Below are 17,704 nucleotides of genomic sequence, written 5' to 3' on the forward strand. Positions count from 1 at the left end.
ACAGGTTAGAGCTCAACGTCGAGCCTACCAAGTGGCGATAGCGACGGTGAAGAAGACTTTCTTCACCGCCTCTATTGCATCTGCAGAAAATAGTAGCAGGAGACTCTTTCAGGTGGTCCGCAATTTAACGGAACCACCTTTACCATCAGGGCCTTGTAAAGACCCCAAGATCTCCTGCAACGATTTTGCAAAGTTTTTTGCGGATAAAATCACTCATATTCGGAAGGAGCTAGACACCACCGTGGAAGCAGGGCTGGGGCGGGAGAGTGCTAGAGCCCTGTCTGGTCAAGTTGCATGGAATCAATTTCAATCCGTTACCCCCCGAGGATGTGGACAGGCTGCTTGGACGCGTGAAACCAACCACCTGTCTCCTTGATCCTTGCACATCCTGGCTAATAAAAGCAAGCTGGGAAGGGCTGGGTGATGGGCTCTGCGGGGTGGTGAATGCTTCCCTCTGTGAGGGAACATTCCCAGATCCGCTGAAAGAGGCGGTCATTAAACCGCTTCTTAAAAAACCATCTTTAGACCCGGCCAGTATGGCCAACTATTGCCCAGTCTCAAATCTTCCATTCTTGGGCAAGGTGATTGAGCGTGTGGTTGCTGAACAACTCCAGGCACACCTGGAGGATGCGGACCATTTGTATCCCTTCCAATCAGGGTTCAGGCCTCATCATGGGACTGAAACTGCCTTGGTCGCACTGGTTGATGACCTCCAGCGAGCTAGGGACAAAGGTGAGAGTTGTTTCCTAGTTCTGCTGGATCTCTCAGCGGCCTTTGATACAATCGACCATAACATCCTTCTGGACCGTCTAGAGGGGTTGGGAGCTGGGGGCACTGTTATACAGTGGTTTCGCTCCTTCCTCCTGGGCCGTGTTCAGAAAGTGGTGGTGGGGGATGAGTGTTCAGACCCTTGGGCCCTCACTTGTGGGGTGCCTCAGGGTTCCGTCCTCTCCCCCATGCTTTTTAACATCTATATGAATCCGCTGGGAGAGATCATCAGGGTGTTTGGACTGGGTGTCCATCAATATGCAGATGATACCCAGCTCTACCTCTCTTTCAAATCAGAACCAGTGAAGGCGGTGAAGGTCCTGTGTGAGTGCCTGGAGGCGGTTGGAGGATGGATGGCGGCTAATGGATTGAAGTTGAATCCTGACAAGACAGAAATACTGTTTTTGGGGGACAGGGGGCGGGCTGGTGTGGAGGACTCCCTGGTCCTGAATAGGGTAACTGTGCCCCTGAAGGACCAGGTGCGTAGCCTGGGAGTCATTTTGGACTCACAGCTGTCCATGGAGGCGCAGGTCAATTCTGTATCCAGGGCAGCTGTCTACCAACTCCACCTGGTATGCAGGCTGAGACCCTACCTGCCCGCGGACTGTCTCGCCAGAGTGGTGCATGCTCTAGTTATCTCCCGCTTGGACTACTGCAATGCGCTCTACGTGGGGCTACCTTTGAAGGTGACTCGGAAACTACAGCTAATCCAGAATGCGGCAGCTAGACTGGTGACTGGGGGCGGCCGCCGAGACCACATAACACCGGTCTTGAAAAACCTACATTGGCTCCCAGTACGTTTCCGAGCACAATTCAAAGTGCTGGTGTTGACCTTTAAAGCCCTAAACGGCCTCGGCCCAGTATACCTGAAGGAGCGTCTCCACCCCCATCGTTCTGCCCGGACGCTGAGGTCCAGCGCCGAGGGCCTTTTGGCGGTTCCCTCATTGCGAGAAGCAAAGCTACAGGGAACCAGGCAGAGGGCCTTTTCGGTAGTGGCGCCCGCCCTGTGGAACGCCCTCCCATCAGATGTCAAAACGATAAACAACTACCTGACATTCAGAAGACATCTTAAGGCAGCCCTGTTCAGGGAAGTTTTTAATGTATGATATTTTAGTGTTTTTGGTTTCTATGGAAGCCGCCCAGAGTGGCTGGGGAAACCCAGCCAGATGGGCGGGGTACAAATAATAAATTATTATTATTATTATTATTATTATTATTATTATTCCCTTATTACGTTCCCGCAGCACCAGCGCTATAACGAACGTCTTGCTGGGGCAACGGGGGGGGGGGGCGGGGGTGTCCTTCCCGCTCCTCTTTCTGGTCCCAACGGCCGCCCCTCCCCCACTCCCTCTCGCGTCGCCGCGTAGAATCCAGGTTGGCGCCGCGCGCCGTTTCCCGCCCAAACCGCCCCCGCGCATGTGCCCATGTCTGTCCTGCCTTGGCGCCCTTTGGCCGCGGCTTCCCCTGCGGCGTCACACCGGCCGCCCTCCTCCTCCTTCTCCCTGGGCTCCCCGCTTCTCACTTCCCCCATCCCCTCGGTCTCCTCTTCGCTCCCTCTTAACACAATGGCCCCCCCACCCCACCCCGCAGGAGGGACCCACCCGTGAGGCGAGATAAGCGCATTAGCATGTCTGGCCTCTGAGGAAGGCTGCCCCCTCTCGCCTTCCCTTCTGCTCCTTTCATTCCTTCGTCCTTCTGCTCCCCTGGGGCCCCTCCAGGCTCAGCGCCCCAGGGCAGGGGGGGGGGACCGGCTGGGCTGCCCTAAATCCGCCTCTGCTTGGAAGTTTTTTCTCTCTCTTTTATTTATGGTTGATCATGATTTTTAATTATTATGAATCAAGACAGATCCATCTAGTCAGAAATACGTCCCTCTCAATCCCTACCATTTACTTATGTACTGCTTTTGAAATGAACCTCACAAAGTGGTTTACATCAATATATCAAAACAATAAGCATCCATTAAAATGTAATAAAACAGCAAAGGCAAACTGCAAGGGGGAAAAGTTCAATGATTTTAGGATTGTAGCTTTTAAAAATGTAGGCTAGTGGGAGGTTGGATCTTATTATTTATTTGTTAAATGTGAACCTCATTTTTGTTCCAAATTGTTGCTCTCTAGACCAGTTTCTAATCATCCACACAAAATGATTCTGCCACCCTGACCAGTTAATACTTAAACTCTTCTGTATTGCTTCATCAGTGTGATTACACTATTGACAGAGAACTTTGATCAACATGTTAAGAGCTATGATGTCATGAATAGCTCTATCTGAATTGAAATTTACATGGATTTGCTGAACATTCAGATGTCTATCTAAATAGTGTGTGAAGCAATCCTAAGAGAATGATTACTTGGGAAACTGCTCTGCTTGGCTGTCCTACAATTGCATTCAGGATAAGAAGAAGACTACAGTGAGGGCAGGCAGATTTCTGAAGCACCAGGTGTGTATCCTTTCTCCTCAAACTACTTGCCAGCTCAAACACTGCACAGAATTTCCACCACCGATTGATCTACATTGGATTATTCCTGTCTGATTTAGGGATGCAGGAAGAGCTGCTGATTTGCTCTATTTGTCTAGTTTTAGGAGGGTTTTAAAAATAATTAATTAACTAAAAACATTTAAGGACAAACGAGAGAGAGAGAGAGAGAGAGAGAGACATTGCACATACTTTTGTAAACCAAGAAAATCTTTAGTAAAGATACATTAAAAAGAAACATTTAAAGACCACTTGATTGTAATAGAATCTCTGTAAACAAAACATGAAAATTACCAAAAACTGACAGTTAAAAACAAGTATGGAATATAATTTAAATCAGCAGAAAACTAAAAAAGATATTAAATAAAACACATTCCATTTCTACATGTCTAGATAGGCTAGCCTAAGCAAAAACACCTTTAGCAGGTGCCGAATATAGTACTTTTTTGTTATTTTTATTTTCCAGTGCTTGCTAGTTTTTGTAGGTCAATGCCAATAAAGATTTGAATAAAAATAACTATTTTCAGAATCATTTCTGAAAATGGCCTCTCTTCATAGTTGTTTTTTTAAAAAACAACAACCAACAATAACAAATAGCTTGTGTCTACTTCAGTTTCATACTTTCCAAATTTCTCAGTTAAAAGAGGGTTTCCTATTCAGTAAGACAATAGTTACTTTAGTATGAGTGAATATATATGTATAAGTAAGCACACACACACACACACACACACACACACACACACACACACTTTTACGGGGCCTGGATACATTCATGTCCTGTTAACATAGCATGGAAACATTCCTTTCATTCATGTTGCCTTTTGTTTCATTCATGTTGCCTTATCTAGCTATGAACTCAAGAGATGGCCCTAGACAAGTTCTGTCTCTCAACACTAGCACCTTGGAATGTATACAAGTTAATGATAAGGTTGGGCTTGATTGTGTCCATAAAGAAGATAATTATTTAGAGAGACAGAGTCATCTCAGGCTGATTTGGAGTTGATGGTCCAACTTCCTTGGCCTGAGCACAAATTATCTATTCAGTTAACTGTCAGAGAATTCCTCATCTGAAAATTAAGATTACAGGATTTCTTTGTATTACAGCCTTATTCCTGGCACGATGAACCATGATTGATCCTGAGATTGATCACTGCTATTGTGTGAGTATGTTTTAACATGCAGCCTGAAAAGAAGAGGAGTTCTGAAGCATGTGGACTACCCCTACTCATTGGCAGAGTTTGCTTGGAAATGTTTTGCTTTGCTGATGGCAGTAAGCCCTTGTGACTTCCAGCAACCTGCCTAGCATATCAGTTTGTATAGAATGCTAAACCATGCTTACTAAACTATGGTTTATTAAACCATGGTTTAGCTGCATTATGTGTCAACCCAGCCCATAACTATGGTTTATTTACTATGGTTAAATGTTCTAGCTAGTTTAAAAATCTTAGCTAATGTTAACCATAGCTTAGTGTTGCATGTGAACCTGGATACCCTCCTCAGCTATGGTTAAAGTGCCATCGCCCCAAAGTTGCAATGTTGTCAATGAAGTGCTGCAAAAAATTCAAACTGCTCTCACTGTGCTTTTAATGATTCTACAATGCATTGAATCAAGATTCAACTGATTATCTGCCTGATGCCTCAGTTGTAACCATGGTTTATTAATTATGGTTAATGTTAATAAGGGGTTAGTGTTACGTACAACCAGGCCAATGACATGTTCTAAGATCTGATCAGTAGCTTCAGTAAGAATTTATAAACTAGTTTGTGAAGGTTTTAATTTCTAATGGTAAGAAGCCTAAAAGAAAGATCTCTGGGTTTTTTTTAAAGGTGAGTTTGAATAGTTTCTTAAATTCATTATTGATGTTATCCCAGAATTCCCCAATGACCACATATGGTAAAATAACCCCACATCTGTTTTACATCTCCAACAAATCGGTGATCCTCTTTTATACATTTTCGCTAGTTTCAAGGGGGTATGATGCCATCTATATAGCATCTTGGGATGCGGGTGGCACTGTGGGTTAAACCACAGAGCCTAGGACTTGCCAATCAGAAGGTCGCAGTTCGAATCCCAGTGATGGGGTGAGCTCCCGTTGCTCGGTCTCTGGTCTTGCCAACCTAGCAGTTCGAAAGCACGTCAAAGTGCAAGTAGATAAATAGGTACCGCACTGGTGGGAAGGTAAACAGCGTTTCCGTGTGCTACTCTGGTTCGCCAGAAGCGGCTTAGTCATGCTGGCCACATGACCCAGAAGCTGTATGCCAGCTCCCTCGGCCAATAAAGCGAGATGAGCACTTCAACCCCAGAGTCGGTCACAACTGGACCTAATGGTCAGGGGTCCCTTTACCCTTTACTTTATATAGCATCTTCATGGTGTTTTCCCTAGAGGAACCACATTCTAACATGCAGCACATTGTGAAGACTGGGCCTGATTTCTGAGTTCACGTAATGTGTATAGATATCCATTCCACTGTACATTCTATTACCATTGCCACTGCCATTTCTAGAGTGCTGAGAGACTAGAGTGCTCCAGTTTTCTCAGGGTCAACATTTTGTGTTCTTCACAATACTAACAAAGCCTTTTGATTCTTGGCAGTTTTTTGTTTTTTTCCTTAGAATGCCTTTGCTTTATTTTAATTCATGACATTTGACAATTTTGTGCAAAACAAACCAGACATTTTAACACACAAGGCATTTGTGATCAGTTCCTGACAGTACTGAGTAATCAGTGTTTAAGCAATCTTTATTATTATCCCTTAACAACACAGTTGTGGCAGTTTGACTCCTCCCACCAATGTGAACAAAGGCTTGCTAGACAGCTGATATCAATCTAGACTCAATGTCTGGAGATCAGTGATAAGGCATCACATGTTTGCAGCTGAGGGGTGGGGTGGGTGGAGTCAGAAAGAGCTTGAAAGGGGATTTTTAACCCTTTCGGCTTTGTTCCCCCCACCAATCTGAATGGCTTCCCAAGCTTCTATTTTCTTCACATGGCAGGGATGGCCAGAAGTTAGATGAGCTCTAGGTGATTTTAAGTAGACCAGAAAGGATTTCTGACTTCCCCATGTTTATCAATAACAGCAACAAAGTAATCCCCTTCCCCTAGATTCAGAATTGTAGGTTCTATAGAGTAAAAAATAAAATAAAATGGGGCGGGGAAAAACTAATTTGCTGCATGGTGCCTGCAACCTCCACCCTTCCTGCTGGGCAAATACTAGCTCTGAGGGGGCAACTTGGGTGAAATGGCATGGTGTTTTAAACCCATTCCTTAGCACCGCAAACACATCTGAATCCGTAACTACCACCTGCCCCCCCCCCCATGTTGTGTTTGCCATTTCTAAAATTAACAAGAAATGAGTTTATTACAGATAAACTTACAAAATTAGGTCTGGCTTGGTTCCAAGTCACTTTCTGTGTAACACAGACAACATTTTTTAGTGTAGGAAGTAGATTTCACATAGTGCATGGAGTAAATGTATGGAGGTGTGGGCTTTAGAATTTGCAAATGGATGATAGATTTGAATGACTCCCAATACATGGATTGAGTTCCCAGGCCATTAGTTGTTTATCTCTACTCAGTAAAGAAGTAAGGAGTTTTGTTTTGTTTTGTTTTGTTTTGTTTTGTTTTGTTTTGTTTTGTTTTGTTTTGTTTTGTTTTGTTTTGTTTTTAAAAGAAGCATGGTAAGAATCAGAATGTATTGTAAATCTATTACATTCTTTTTTATTCATTTTTGCTTTTAACAATTATCATCTCCCATAAATCATAGTCATTCTACACATAGGATTCTCTGAATCCCGAGACTTTCCTCCACCTTTCCATGGTTTCCCAAGATCTTCTTTTCCAACTGCAGCATATAATATTCTCCATATTTCCTTAAAACTCAGTTTTTACCATAGTTCCCACTACATTGCAAGAACTGTTTGGAATCCTGCCAATCTTTTTAATTTTTTTTTGCAGTGTTCTTTTAAGTAACTTATAAAGTTTCCCCATTCTTTATTAAATTTATTGTCCCCTTGATCTCTGATTTTCCCATTCATTTTTGCCATTTTGGCATAGTCCATCATCTTTATCAACCATTCTTCTTTTGTAGGTACTTTGTCCTCTTTCCATCTTTGGGCAAATAGCAGTTGTTGTAGCATACATAAATTGTCTATTCTGATAGGTATTTCTGGATCTAAAATTCTTAGTAAGAAAGCGTCAGGATTTTTCACAAAAGTAAGTTTAAACATCTTTTTCAACTCATTATAAATCATTTTCCAATATCCTTTTGTCTTCTTGCACGTCCATCACGTGTGCCTTCTTTCTCTTTACACTTCCAACATATATCTGTAGCCGTTCTATACATTTTTGCTAACTTGGTAGGAGTTCAGTACCAGCGATACATCACTTTCATATAATTCTCTTTCAACATACAGCATGTTGTAAATTTTAAATCTTCCCTCCATAATTTTTCCCATGATGCCAATTGTATATTATGTCCAATATCCCTTGCCCGTAAATCTATCACATTCTGATTCTTGCAATGCATTTTAAAAGAATCTCCTTTTGAAATATGTATGATCAACAATCCTATTTCTGCATTGATCGTGAAGACCTTCACTGCTGCAAGAATTTGACTATGTACTTTAGAAAGTATGATGGTTGCCAGCCACAGAATTTTAACAAGGCCAGCAAGTTGCTAACCAATCAGAGAATCAGGAAGCCATCTTAAAATACAAAATGCAAAATAGAAAAGGTTTTGTCAAGTGTCTGAAGTTTAGAAGGCAGGAGAGCTGTCTAAACTCAGTCAGGACTGGGTCCATAATATTGAATGCATAGAATCTGTAAAATACAAGCTGTTCATCTGAACTATTGGGGACCAACACCACTAACGTCTTCCCTGAAAACCTCAGTCATCAAACTGTGATATAAGGGATCAGATGGGCTGTATCCTCCAGAAACTCCTGTAACAACTTCTCCACCTCTCTCTTCACCATGTTGCCCAAGAAGGGGATATTTGCAAGCAGATGGTGGTTGTCGTAAAGCACAAAAAAAGGTGCAAGAGGAGGTTGCAACGGGCACAACGACACTTTTTCCTTTCATGCCTTTGGGCCTGCTCTCACTTAGATAAATTCCCCCCGCCTCACTGAACAATCCTTTACCCGAAGGTTTCTATCCCTTTCCCCTTAAAAATTCTAGCCCCAGAGTATCCTGTGGAGGACCTTTGTGAAGGGGTAACTAGTAAGTTGGAGTCTCAGACAGGTTTTCTTTAAATAAACAATAAAGATTTATTTAAGGCAAGATAGTATATAACACAAATTGATTCAACTTAGGTTAGTTCAGAAATACTGTGCAATTTCACTTTAAATTTGTCCTCAGTTTGTTTTTGCATTATAGGTTTGGTTTCTTTATACGGTGATACTTTCTTTCAGTTATCCACCCTCTTTAACAATCCTGCCCCTGAGTTACTTTAAGTTATTGACCACAGGGCTCTCCACACCCTCTCCCTTCACTGGGTCTGGGAGTTTCTTCTTTTCCTTAGAAGAATCTATCTCTCCCCTCCAGACTAGATTTGAGTCCCAAGTAGGCTGTTCCTTTCCAGCTCCTACTTCTCCTGGCTCAGCCTCTGCCTCCCAGTAAAATTCCGGTCTATTCCTCCTACAGGACCCCACACTCTGTCCTTCACAATACGCTCAGAATGGAAGTTGTTTTTTCCAGAGCCAACTCTTTCTTCCATTCACTCTTTATACCTTAGCCTGTCTCCTAACCTGTCTCCCTACCTATCTCCCACCCTCTCCAACCACAATTCCAACCCACTTCAACCAACCCTCTCATCAAACTAACTGTCTCTCCAAAACCTCTCCTTTTAAACTCTCCCTCCTGGAACCACGGCCAATCAGAGGCTGCCATTCATTAACAATTTGCAGGCAGGAAAAAAAAGAAAGAAGCACTTGTTGATCTAACCTGCCCAGCAAGACCAACATTTCGTCACAGAGGTTTCTTCAGGGATTTATGTACTACTGCTTGACCAAAGGGCGCAGGCCCCTGGATACACTTGTCAGCTTTAGCAGCCTGGATGGACAGAGATCAAGAGAACAAGAAGCTGCTTGCAACATTGCAAGGGTCCGGTTCACATCGGCAGACCACAGAAACAGACATTTATCCCACAAAATTTGGGAAGGAGCTGCACTTCCCAGAATAGCTTCCTTTTACTTCTCTTGTGGCTCAGTTGTATTTATAATTGTTCAATTAGCAGAAATGTCACCAGTGAACTGTTTCCCATCACTGCGTCTTCATGGCAGCAAGACATGGAACTAAAGGCATGAAGTGGTACCAGAAAAATTAGCAAACAATATTAGAGAGATATAATATATCACAGTAGTTTACATTTGGAAAATAATTAAAAACAAACACCAGCAGACCATTGTGGGCGATGTGATTTAAATTGCCTGCATTGGCTTGGTGGGACAGAAAAGTTTTCTGCCCATTCATGAGTTCCAAGCATGGATACAAGCATAAGCAAAGAGATGGAAGCTGGAAATGAGCTGATGCAAGAGCCAACAGATCCGCTGCAGATTGCTGGCCACTGGGAAAACCGTATTGCAGTGATGGGAAACACTGTAACTTAGTGGTAGAAGGTGTTGTTTTCATGCAGAAGGTTCCAGGTCCAGCTCCTGGTGTCTCCCAGGTAGTAGGGCTTGATGAGACTCCCACCTGAAACCCTAGAGAGCTGCTCCACAGTGCTGAAGCAGAACCATCAAATGGTGAAGTTGGCAGGGACCCTGAGGGTCATCTCTTCCAAGCCCCTACAATGCTAGAATCCTATTGTTTTTCTACAAACAGATGGGTAGTTTAAAAAGATCCTACCATCGGAAACCATTTCCTCCATTAAATGCATAGTTTGGAAACTGAAAACACACTCATTGAAGACTGTTGGGATCCAACAAGAATAATAAACCAACCAAACAACAAACTCTATAATATTATTTCCTTGTGGTCTCAAAATATGAGCAACCCATAAAAATCATGAACAGGAGACAATCCTATCATTAAAATTTGCAGTGTAATCCTTATGATTATGATTGTTATTAACTATTAAACAATCAATATTAACCTACATAACAGCACACAACAATACAATATTTACATCACACACTACATCTACAACTACTTTTCAAAGAAAGAGGAAAAAGGAAAATAAAGAAAAAGGTAAAGATAAAAAATTAAAGTAATTAAAATATAATTCCGATTATTCTCATTGTACTATTTCTCATTTTGTTATTTATCACACAGTGCCTTATTGTTGTTCTCTTTTCCAAAATCTTATCAAAGAAGTTCTATTGTTTACACCTTTATATTACAAGAGTCACTCAAGATCTGCCAGGAGGTTTTTGTTATCACAATAGTTTTTTAAATATTCTTTAAATACTATCCATTCCTTATTGATCTTCTGCATCGGGTATCCTCTAACTCTCCCTGTTATCCTTGCCAATTGTAAGTATTCTATCATTTTAACCTGCCATTCGGTTTTTGTGGGAGGTCTTTTCACTTTTCCAATTCTTCGCCACCAGGATCCTGGCTGTTGTTGTTGCGTGGTCTGCTATTTTTTAAAAAAATTAAATTGCTTAAAGAGTGGTCTGCTATTTTTTAAAATTTCTGTTGACATTATTCCTAAAAAGAAGGCTTTTGGTCTCTTTGTAAATGGGAATTTTAATATCTTTTTAAATTCATTACTGTATATATGATGCCCCAAAACTCTCTTATGCTCTTACATTCCCACCACATATGCATATACGAACCTTTACCATTTTGGCATCTCCAGCACACTTCTGATCTATTTTAATACAATTTGGTCGGGGTAAGGTGTCATCTGTACATCATTTTCATGATGTTTTCTCTAAGATGATAGCATGCTGTAAACTTCATGTCCACCTTCCATAATTTCTCCCACTGGTTCATGTGAATATTATATCCAAGTTCCTGGGCCCAACGCACCATCACCTCTTACTTTTACCTTTTCTTTTACCTCCCACTCAAGATGTAGACTGTACATTTTTGAAATATATTTTCCTTTGGATTGGATTAGTTCTTTTTCCAAATCTGATGTCTTATTTTCAAATCCTTTTTTTAATCTATACTTAATTTTTCATTTAATTGAAAATATGTAACCAATCCGTCAGGTACAACCTAATTTCTTCAAACTTCTTCAGCGTCAATTTGTTATTGTTTTCTTCTAATATCATTCTATACATTGGCAGTCTCCTTTCATAATTTTCTTTTTTACTGCCATGGCTTCTGTCAGTGAGGTCTTTGGTTCTAGTATTTCTTTATATTTTCTCCCATATTTTATAAGGGGATTTTTTCACTATATGGTTTAAAAAAAACCTGTGTACCGTCACCTTCTTATAGACTAAATACGTGTGCCACAGAAATAAAATCCACTGAATTAAATGGGACTTACTCCATGGTGTGTTTAGGATCGTAGTCTTAATTTAAAAAATGAAATAAAAAATAAGCTTTCCTTGCGGTTGTGGCTGTGAATGCCTATTTTATTCAGTTGTATTTTATCCTTTCTGATACTCTCCAAACAGCTCTGAGACTTTGGTAATCATCCAATTTTGGTTAACCTGTTCAGAGGAGAGGATTGATCACATCAGGTCAATTACCTACTTAGTTCAATCTGTTATAAAACAAGAGTGACTACAGAATTGAAAGCCTCTCTTCTATCTGAGATGCATTGGTGACACGTTCCTATCACAGGCCTTGGGTGACAGCCCATTAACCTAAAAACACTTCTTCATGAGTAACAGGCCATATAACAGGATTGTGGACAAGAGGGACCAGACGCTGTGGCAGAGCCAGGTACCAACTTTATTCCCATATCTAGTTTAGCATAATTATTACAGGAGCTAATAATGGGGCTAATTCACCTGCTCATCTTCCAAAGTAATATATGCCATCAGTTGCCTTCTAGCTGGTCTATGCAATGACCTTCTAGCTGGTCTGCAAAAGAATGAATGAGCACAAATCTGAAATGGCAGTATAGAAAAGCCAAAGAGGGAACATTTCAGCTTCTCAGGACGCTCTGTCACTGACCTTAAGGTGTTCATTATTGAATGAAGTGACCTCAAACCATGAGACCATTGTATTACAATGCACCAGTGCTATTATTTGCAGATGGAATCAGTACAATAGGTGCTGGGTTTACGTTTTTTAAAACCACACTGGATGTGCTAAAAACTGACTTACCAGTGCAAGGATGTCTGTGTTATCAACTACTGTTTTTAGTGCATCGTTGCAGTTTAAAAGGTCATAATCCTCAACTGTATAATTCAGCATTTTGTTTCCCTCTGATCTTTTTTTACAAGCTCCCCACCAATTGTGTCCCTGCAACTCAGTATAACACTTTATGCATCCAATTATATTGTGTGTGTCATAATAATTTTTTTAATCTTTCAGGTGCTACAAGACTCTTCTGTTGGTTTTGCAGGGTTGAAAAGATTCGCCCTGCACCAATTTTACAATGATTACTTACAGATTGAAATGGTAATCTGAAAAAGCCATTGTGAATTGGGTCCTAACTTTTGTGCTAGATTCTACTGCCTCCAATGAATGGCATCTCAGCCTGTGGTCTTTATCTTGCAGGTCATGATTACAACATGTTTTTGTGCTTAAATAAGAAAGAAACTCTGATCTCCCTCACCCCCTGCTTTGTGAAACACATTACCCTATTGTGGATTGTGGAGTTGTTGTTGTTGTTTTCTAATGGGCCAGCATGGCTACTTTTGCTTTTAATTGACCTTATTTACAATGGATAGAGTACTCTTCATCTCCAAGAGAGAAAGCGGTTTTTTTGTTTTGTTTTTTAGGGATGAGGAACATACAGAGTCAGTATAGACTGAGTTCATCTTCGGAAGGCAAGGATATGGTTTGTTTGTTTTTTAATTGCATGCATTAAATGCTTGTTTTTATTTCTTTAACTGCAAATGATTCTGGAAGAAGATCTGGTCAGTTGACAACTAAAGAACTACTTGTAGCTATTTGATTCATAGATCTCTTGTATCACATCTAATTTGTGCATATGTGACCACCTTTCTGTATATGAGGTCTGTTTAGGAGAATGCCAGGTTTTCCAAGCATTCTGCTCTACACTGTAGCCAACCATAGCACTATGCAATACCAAAAGCAGGACACAGGTCAGGTGAGTACCCTTTCGCCCTGTTCTTTCCCAGCAATTGATATGCCTCTGATAGCATATATCCATAACGATTAGTAGCCACTGATAGTCTTAGCATTCATGAATTTGCCTAATCTCTTGAGAAAGCCATCTAGGTTGGCAGCCATAATCACATCTTGAGTAATTCCAGGGCTGTGCTTGCGCGTGTGCACACACACACACACACAGTAAGATGTGGACCCAGATCAGCCCTATCCGAACCTAGGTCACACCCAACCCAGATCTGGTCCTATATCTTTTTTTTTATTTTTAATGATTTTTATTAAGGTTTCAATAAAAAGTTAAACAGAAAAACATAAAAGTAGAAGTACAAAAATACACAATACATAATCCAAAAAGAAAAGGAAAACACAGAAAACAAAATACAAAAGAAACTAAAAAGAAACAGAACAATTAAAAACAATATCACTTTTCCATTTCCGTTTTTGAATTTACTTATTTTCTGGACTTCCTCATACCTCCCTCTTTTATATTCCAGTCCAAATTGTTTGTCCAGCAATTTCTTTTCCACTTTTTTAATCCCAATCTTTAATCTTAATATAATATATAACACTTAAACTTCTTTAATCCTAATCTTTAATCTTAATGTAATATAACATTAAAATTTTACCTCTTAAGTACCAAATTTCCATTTCCTTAAAGATCTTTAATCCTAATCTTTAATCTTAGTCTATCAATAACTTTAACCTGTACAGCTGGAAACCACTTATTTTCGATCCAACATCACTCCAACATTCTTTAATTTTACAATGTTTCTGAAGATAATCTTTGAATTTCTTCCAATCTTCCTCCACCAACTCTTCTCCCTGGTCACGGATTCTACCAGTCATTTCTGCCAGTTCCATATAGTCCATCAATTTCATCTGCCATTCCTCCAGCGTGGGAAGTTCTTGTGTCTTCCAATACTTTGCGATGAGTATTCTTGCTGCTGTTGTTGCATACCAGATCTGGTCCTATATCAGGGTAGAACTAAAGGGGTAGGGCAGGGTAGGACAAATCCACTAGATTCAGTTTGATCTGCCAAATCTAGCACCCAGCCCCATTAAATTGCATAGTGCAGTGTTGAGAAATATAGTGGACTGGGCAGGTGAGGTTTTATGACATGGATTTGTCATATATTCCAAGCCTAAAGCCTATATCTCAGTGAATGGAGTAAATTCAGACTCATGCAGATTATGTAGAGGTACTCAGCAGAGATGTCCTCTATCCCCACTGCTGTTCGCACTTTCCACTGACCCATTAGCAGAACCATTTAGATCATAATGATATGCCAATAATGTAGCATTATTTGTGAAAAACCCTGAAAAAACCATTTGGAGATGTCTTAGGCTTTGATAGATTTATACTCTTAGGCTCAGTTGTTTCAGGGTTTTTGCTGGGCTGCGGGTGGGGAGCATGTTGCAGCTGTTGCTGATTTGGTTGTGTATTAGTATGTTCAGTGGGACTACTTCTAAATGAGTTGTCCTAAGAGGGTCCAATTTAGAATCTAAAACTAACTGACTTATTTTATTATGACTAAACCTGGCTGAATCAAGGCTGAACGGCACAGAAGGCAAACTGTATTGGACACAATCTAGTTCACAGGCAACCCTCCTATAAAGCTTCATTGAAGGCAGTAGAAGGGGGGGGAATAAGGGCAAGAAAATGAAATGAAATAAAGTGTTCAAAATATCCTCCCACAAAGTTTTTAATAGATATAAATACCCATGTTGCAGACTAAGGCACATACAAGTTAAACTTATATGTCTTTAAAGCTTTGGAGAGCACCTTAACACACTCATGGTAGGAAAATCAATTAAACCTTATATCCCCATCTCGAACTTATGTGTTTTAAAAAATGGAAGACTCATTAATAAAAACCAAACTTAATAACACAGAAAAGTGTTACTAAATCTACTTATAGCAGGATCTACAAATATACTTTTGCATACAAAGAAAATACAGCAACTTTCCACCACATCTATTGCCACCTACTCTAGCCTCAGATACAGAGACTTAAAAAGAAAAGGAAAGGGACAGAAAGCCATTGGTGCATTAAAATGTGTCTCAGGAATATTCAGCCATTAGTAGACCTGACCTTTTATCTCTAGAACCACATGTACCGCACAACTGACTTTTTTCTATGGAAATATTAACCTTGCATACAGGAAAGTGAATGTTTCAGTAAATGGAAAGTTAAAGGAAGACTCCAGACAAGCTATTAAAAGAACAAACTTTATTCAAAACATCGAAGTCATACATTAAAAGGCATTAAAAGAGGGAGCTTGTAAAATATGTACAGGATAGCAAGGAAGGAGTTGGGATGCTAATCTGGAATCTGACTTAAAGAGAAAAACTGAGTGTCCGAAGCACTTCCATCAACGTTCTGCATTTGTCCAGGATTTGTAGCTGAATAATTCCCCGTTGCAGACCAGGGAGTATAACTGCTTGATGCCATGAAGAAGTTACCAGATGATGGTGGAGGCTGCCTCACCATCTCTGCACCATAATATGGAACTGGGCAGTTGCTCGCCTGGGAAGTCTCATAAAGCCCAGTTCCACAAAAAGCAGCTTGCTGGTAATAAGCAGGGTTCAATTCCAGGGAGCTCTGCTGTTGCGGGGCACACTCTCCTGGTTGCGTGTTGTTGAGAGGTGGCTGCCACAACCCTGCTCCTCTATTGCTTTCAGCGTAATGCAAGTTCTGTGGCTGGTAATGTTGCATGTGAATATTTTGGAGGTTTCCTGGACTGCTTCTTGGGCTGCTGTCCAGGCTGCTTCTTGGACGGGTTCTCTCCCTCCAGCTATAAGGAGCTGTAGCATGGTTCCCGCTGCTCATCCTGGAACCTATCCTCTTTGGCGTTCTGGCCCTTCTGTTTTGAAACCAGACCTGAATAGAAGAAAGGAGAGAACCAGTATAGAAGACATTGTTACCATGAATATGTATTTTTGATCCAACAGAGAGAATTACATTTAATAAATTATGCTTATTCCTCTAGAGTTTCTCTTTAGTTCTCTGCAGCATTTTTCTACTCTCTTCAGCTCCACATTCATATATCCCATGTACATAATCTCCACTTACTGTTAAATATAAAGCTTCTAAGTTGGAATGACTAAATACTGCTATTTGGCTGTATTTTGTTCTGCAGTATCAGAAAAAGCCACTTTTAAAAGCTGCACAAGTGTACAGTTCCACAAGACTCACTTTATTGAAGTATAACCTGTGGATGTGAGCTTCACATGTAAGAAATTGTCAAGCATTTGTTAATGCCAAGTGGATGGCTGCATACAAGACTTAACATCTCTTTGTGCATTTGTGCTGGAAGGCAACACTTTATGCCTGGCAATTGTTTTAAAAATTCCATAAATATAGTAATAGTAATTTTAAATAGCTCACTCAGAAGACCTACCCATGTGTTCTGCCCTGTTTGGGGTCAGAATCTCAGAAAACTCAGAATCTGCATTAAATGAATGTGTGCTGTGCATAAATTTACTGGGAAGGAAAAGGAAGCCTTAATCAGGAACCAGGATTTCTGAACAAGCATGGGCACAATTTCTTCCTAAATTTGAAAAGGAGGGAGCACAACCCACCCACCCTTTACAAAAAACCTTTACATCCACGATACACCCCCCGCCCCCCCAAAAAAGCTGAGAGGCACCAGGGTGAACTAAGGCCTGCGACTACGCAAGGATTATTCTGAGCGTTTCAAATTGTTCCAGTATGTGCGGTTTAGGGAAGTCTTGGGAGCCCCCACCATCCCGATTCTTACGTGCACACGATCTTCTTCGATACCGATGCACCTCGCCAGCGCCTCCCTGGTCTCGTATCCGGGGTACTGGTTCTCTTCAAACTCCTTCTTTAAAAGCTCGATTTGGGCAGGGGTGAAAACGGTCCTTTTTCTCCTATCTCCTCCGACTTTGGGGTAGCTTCCTCCTGGGAAAAGACAAAGAGGCAAATCTGAAGGAAGCGCTGGGCAAGCTTAAACTGAAGCTGCATCGCTTGCACTTGCCCGGGAGCAAGTCCCCCAGAATCGGGCGCTGCCTGAGGTTACACTGCGTAAAACGACCCCCGGCTTCAGTGGCAATTCTTTCAACCGCCCCGCTGACCACCCACCCGGCAGAGGGCAGAAGGGCAAAGCCTTCGCTTTTTACAGGAAGGCTTTTGTACCCGACATTGAAATCCACGCACTTTGTGGCCTTTGACTAAACCTCCGGTTGCTCGGAACAAGGCTTGATGAAAGCGTACGAATTTAACTCTTATTTCTACGC

General features: G+C 41.2%; 3 protein-coding genes across 11 annotated transcripts in view; 2 read left to right on the top strand and 1 right to left on the bottom strand.

Annotated features, from left to right (window-relative positions):
• LOC308477547 (uncharacterized protein) overlaps nt 1-13,082 on the top strand; it is an 83,178-nt gene extending 70,096 nt beyond the window's left edge. Inside the window, exons 3-4 of one of the 2 annotated variants that reach the window (XR_013986621.1) lie at nt 11,983-12,084; nt 12,682-13,082. The gene's annotated coding sequence lies outside the window, so the exon portion shown is untranslated. Of the gene's footprint in view, nt 1-11,982; nt 12,152-12,681 lie in introns of those variants that run through there. The other variant, XR_013986622.1, reaches the window with a different exon arrangement.
• LOC308477552 (uncharacterized protein) overlaps nt 1-17,704 on the bottom strand; it is a 192,329-nt gene that overhangs the window by 114,480 nt on the left and 60,145 nt on the right. For 3 of the 6 annotated variants that reach the window (XR_013986626.1, XM_081006282.1, XM_081006281.1), the window contains exons 2-3: nt 17,206-17,369; nt 15,660-16,325 (exon numbers count right to left, since the gene is read on the bottom strand). Coding sequence is in view for 4 of the 6 variants with exons in the window: in XM_081006282.1 (XP_080862408.1) it covers nt 15,765-16,325; nt 17,206-17,369 (725 nt within the window). In the remaining 2 variants the exon portion in view is untranslated. Of the gene's footprint in view, nt 1-15,659; nt 16,326-17,205; nt 17,645-17,704 lie in introns of those variants that run through there. The other 3 variants (XM_081006284.1, XM_081006283.1, XR_013986625.1) reach the window with 2 other exon arrangements.
• LOC308477546 (uncharacterized protein) overlaps nt 1-17,704 on the top strand; it is a 70,480-nt gene that overhangs the window by 6,355 nt on the left and 46,421 nt on the right. The gene's annotated exons all lie outside the window — the stretch shown is intronic.

This window comes from Podarcis pityusensis, assembly GCF_964106645.2.
Source record: "Podarcis pityusensis genome assembly, chromosome: 5".
Classification (NCBI taxonomy): Eukaryota; Metazoa; Chordata; class Lepidosauria; order Squamata; family Lacertidae; genus Podarcis; species Podarcis pityusensis.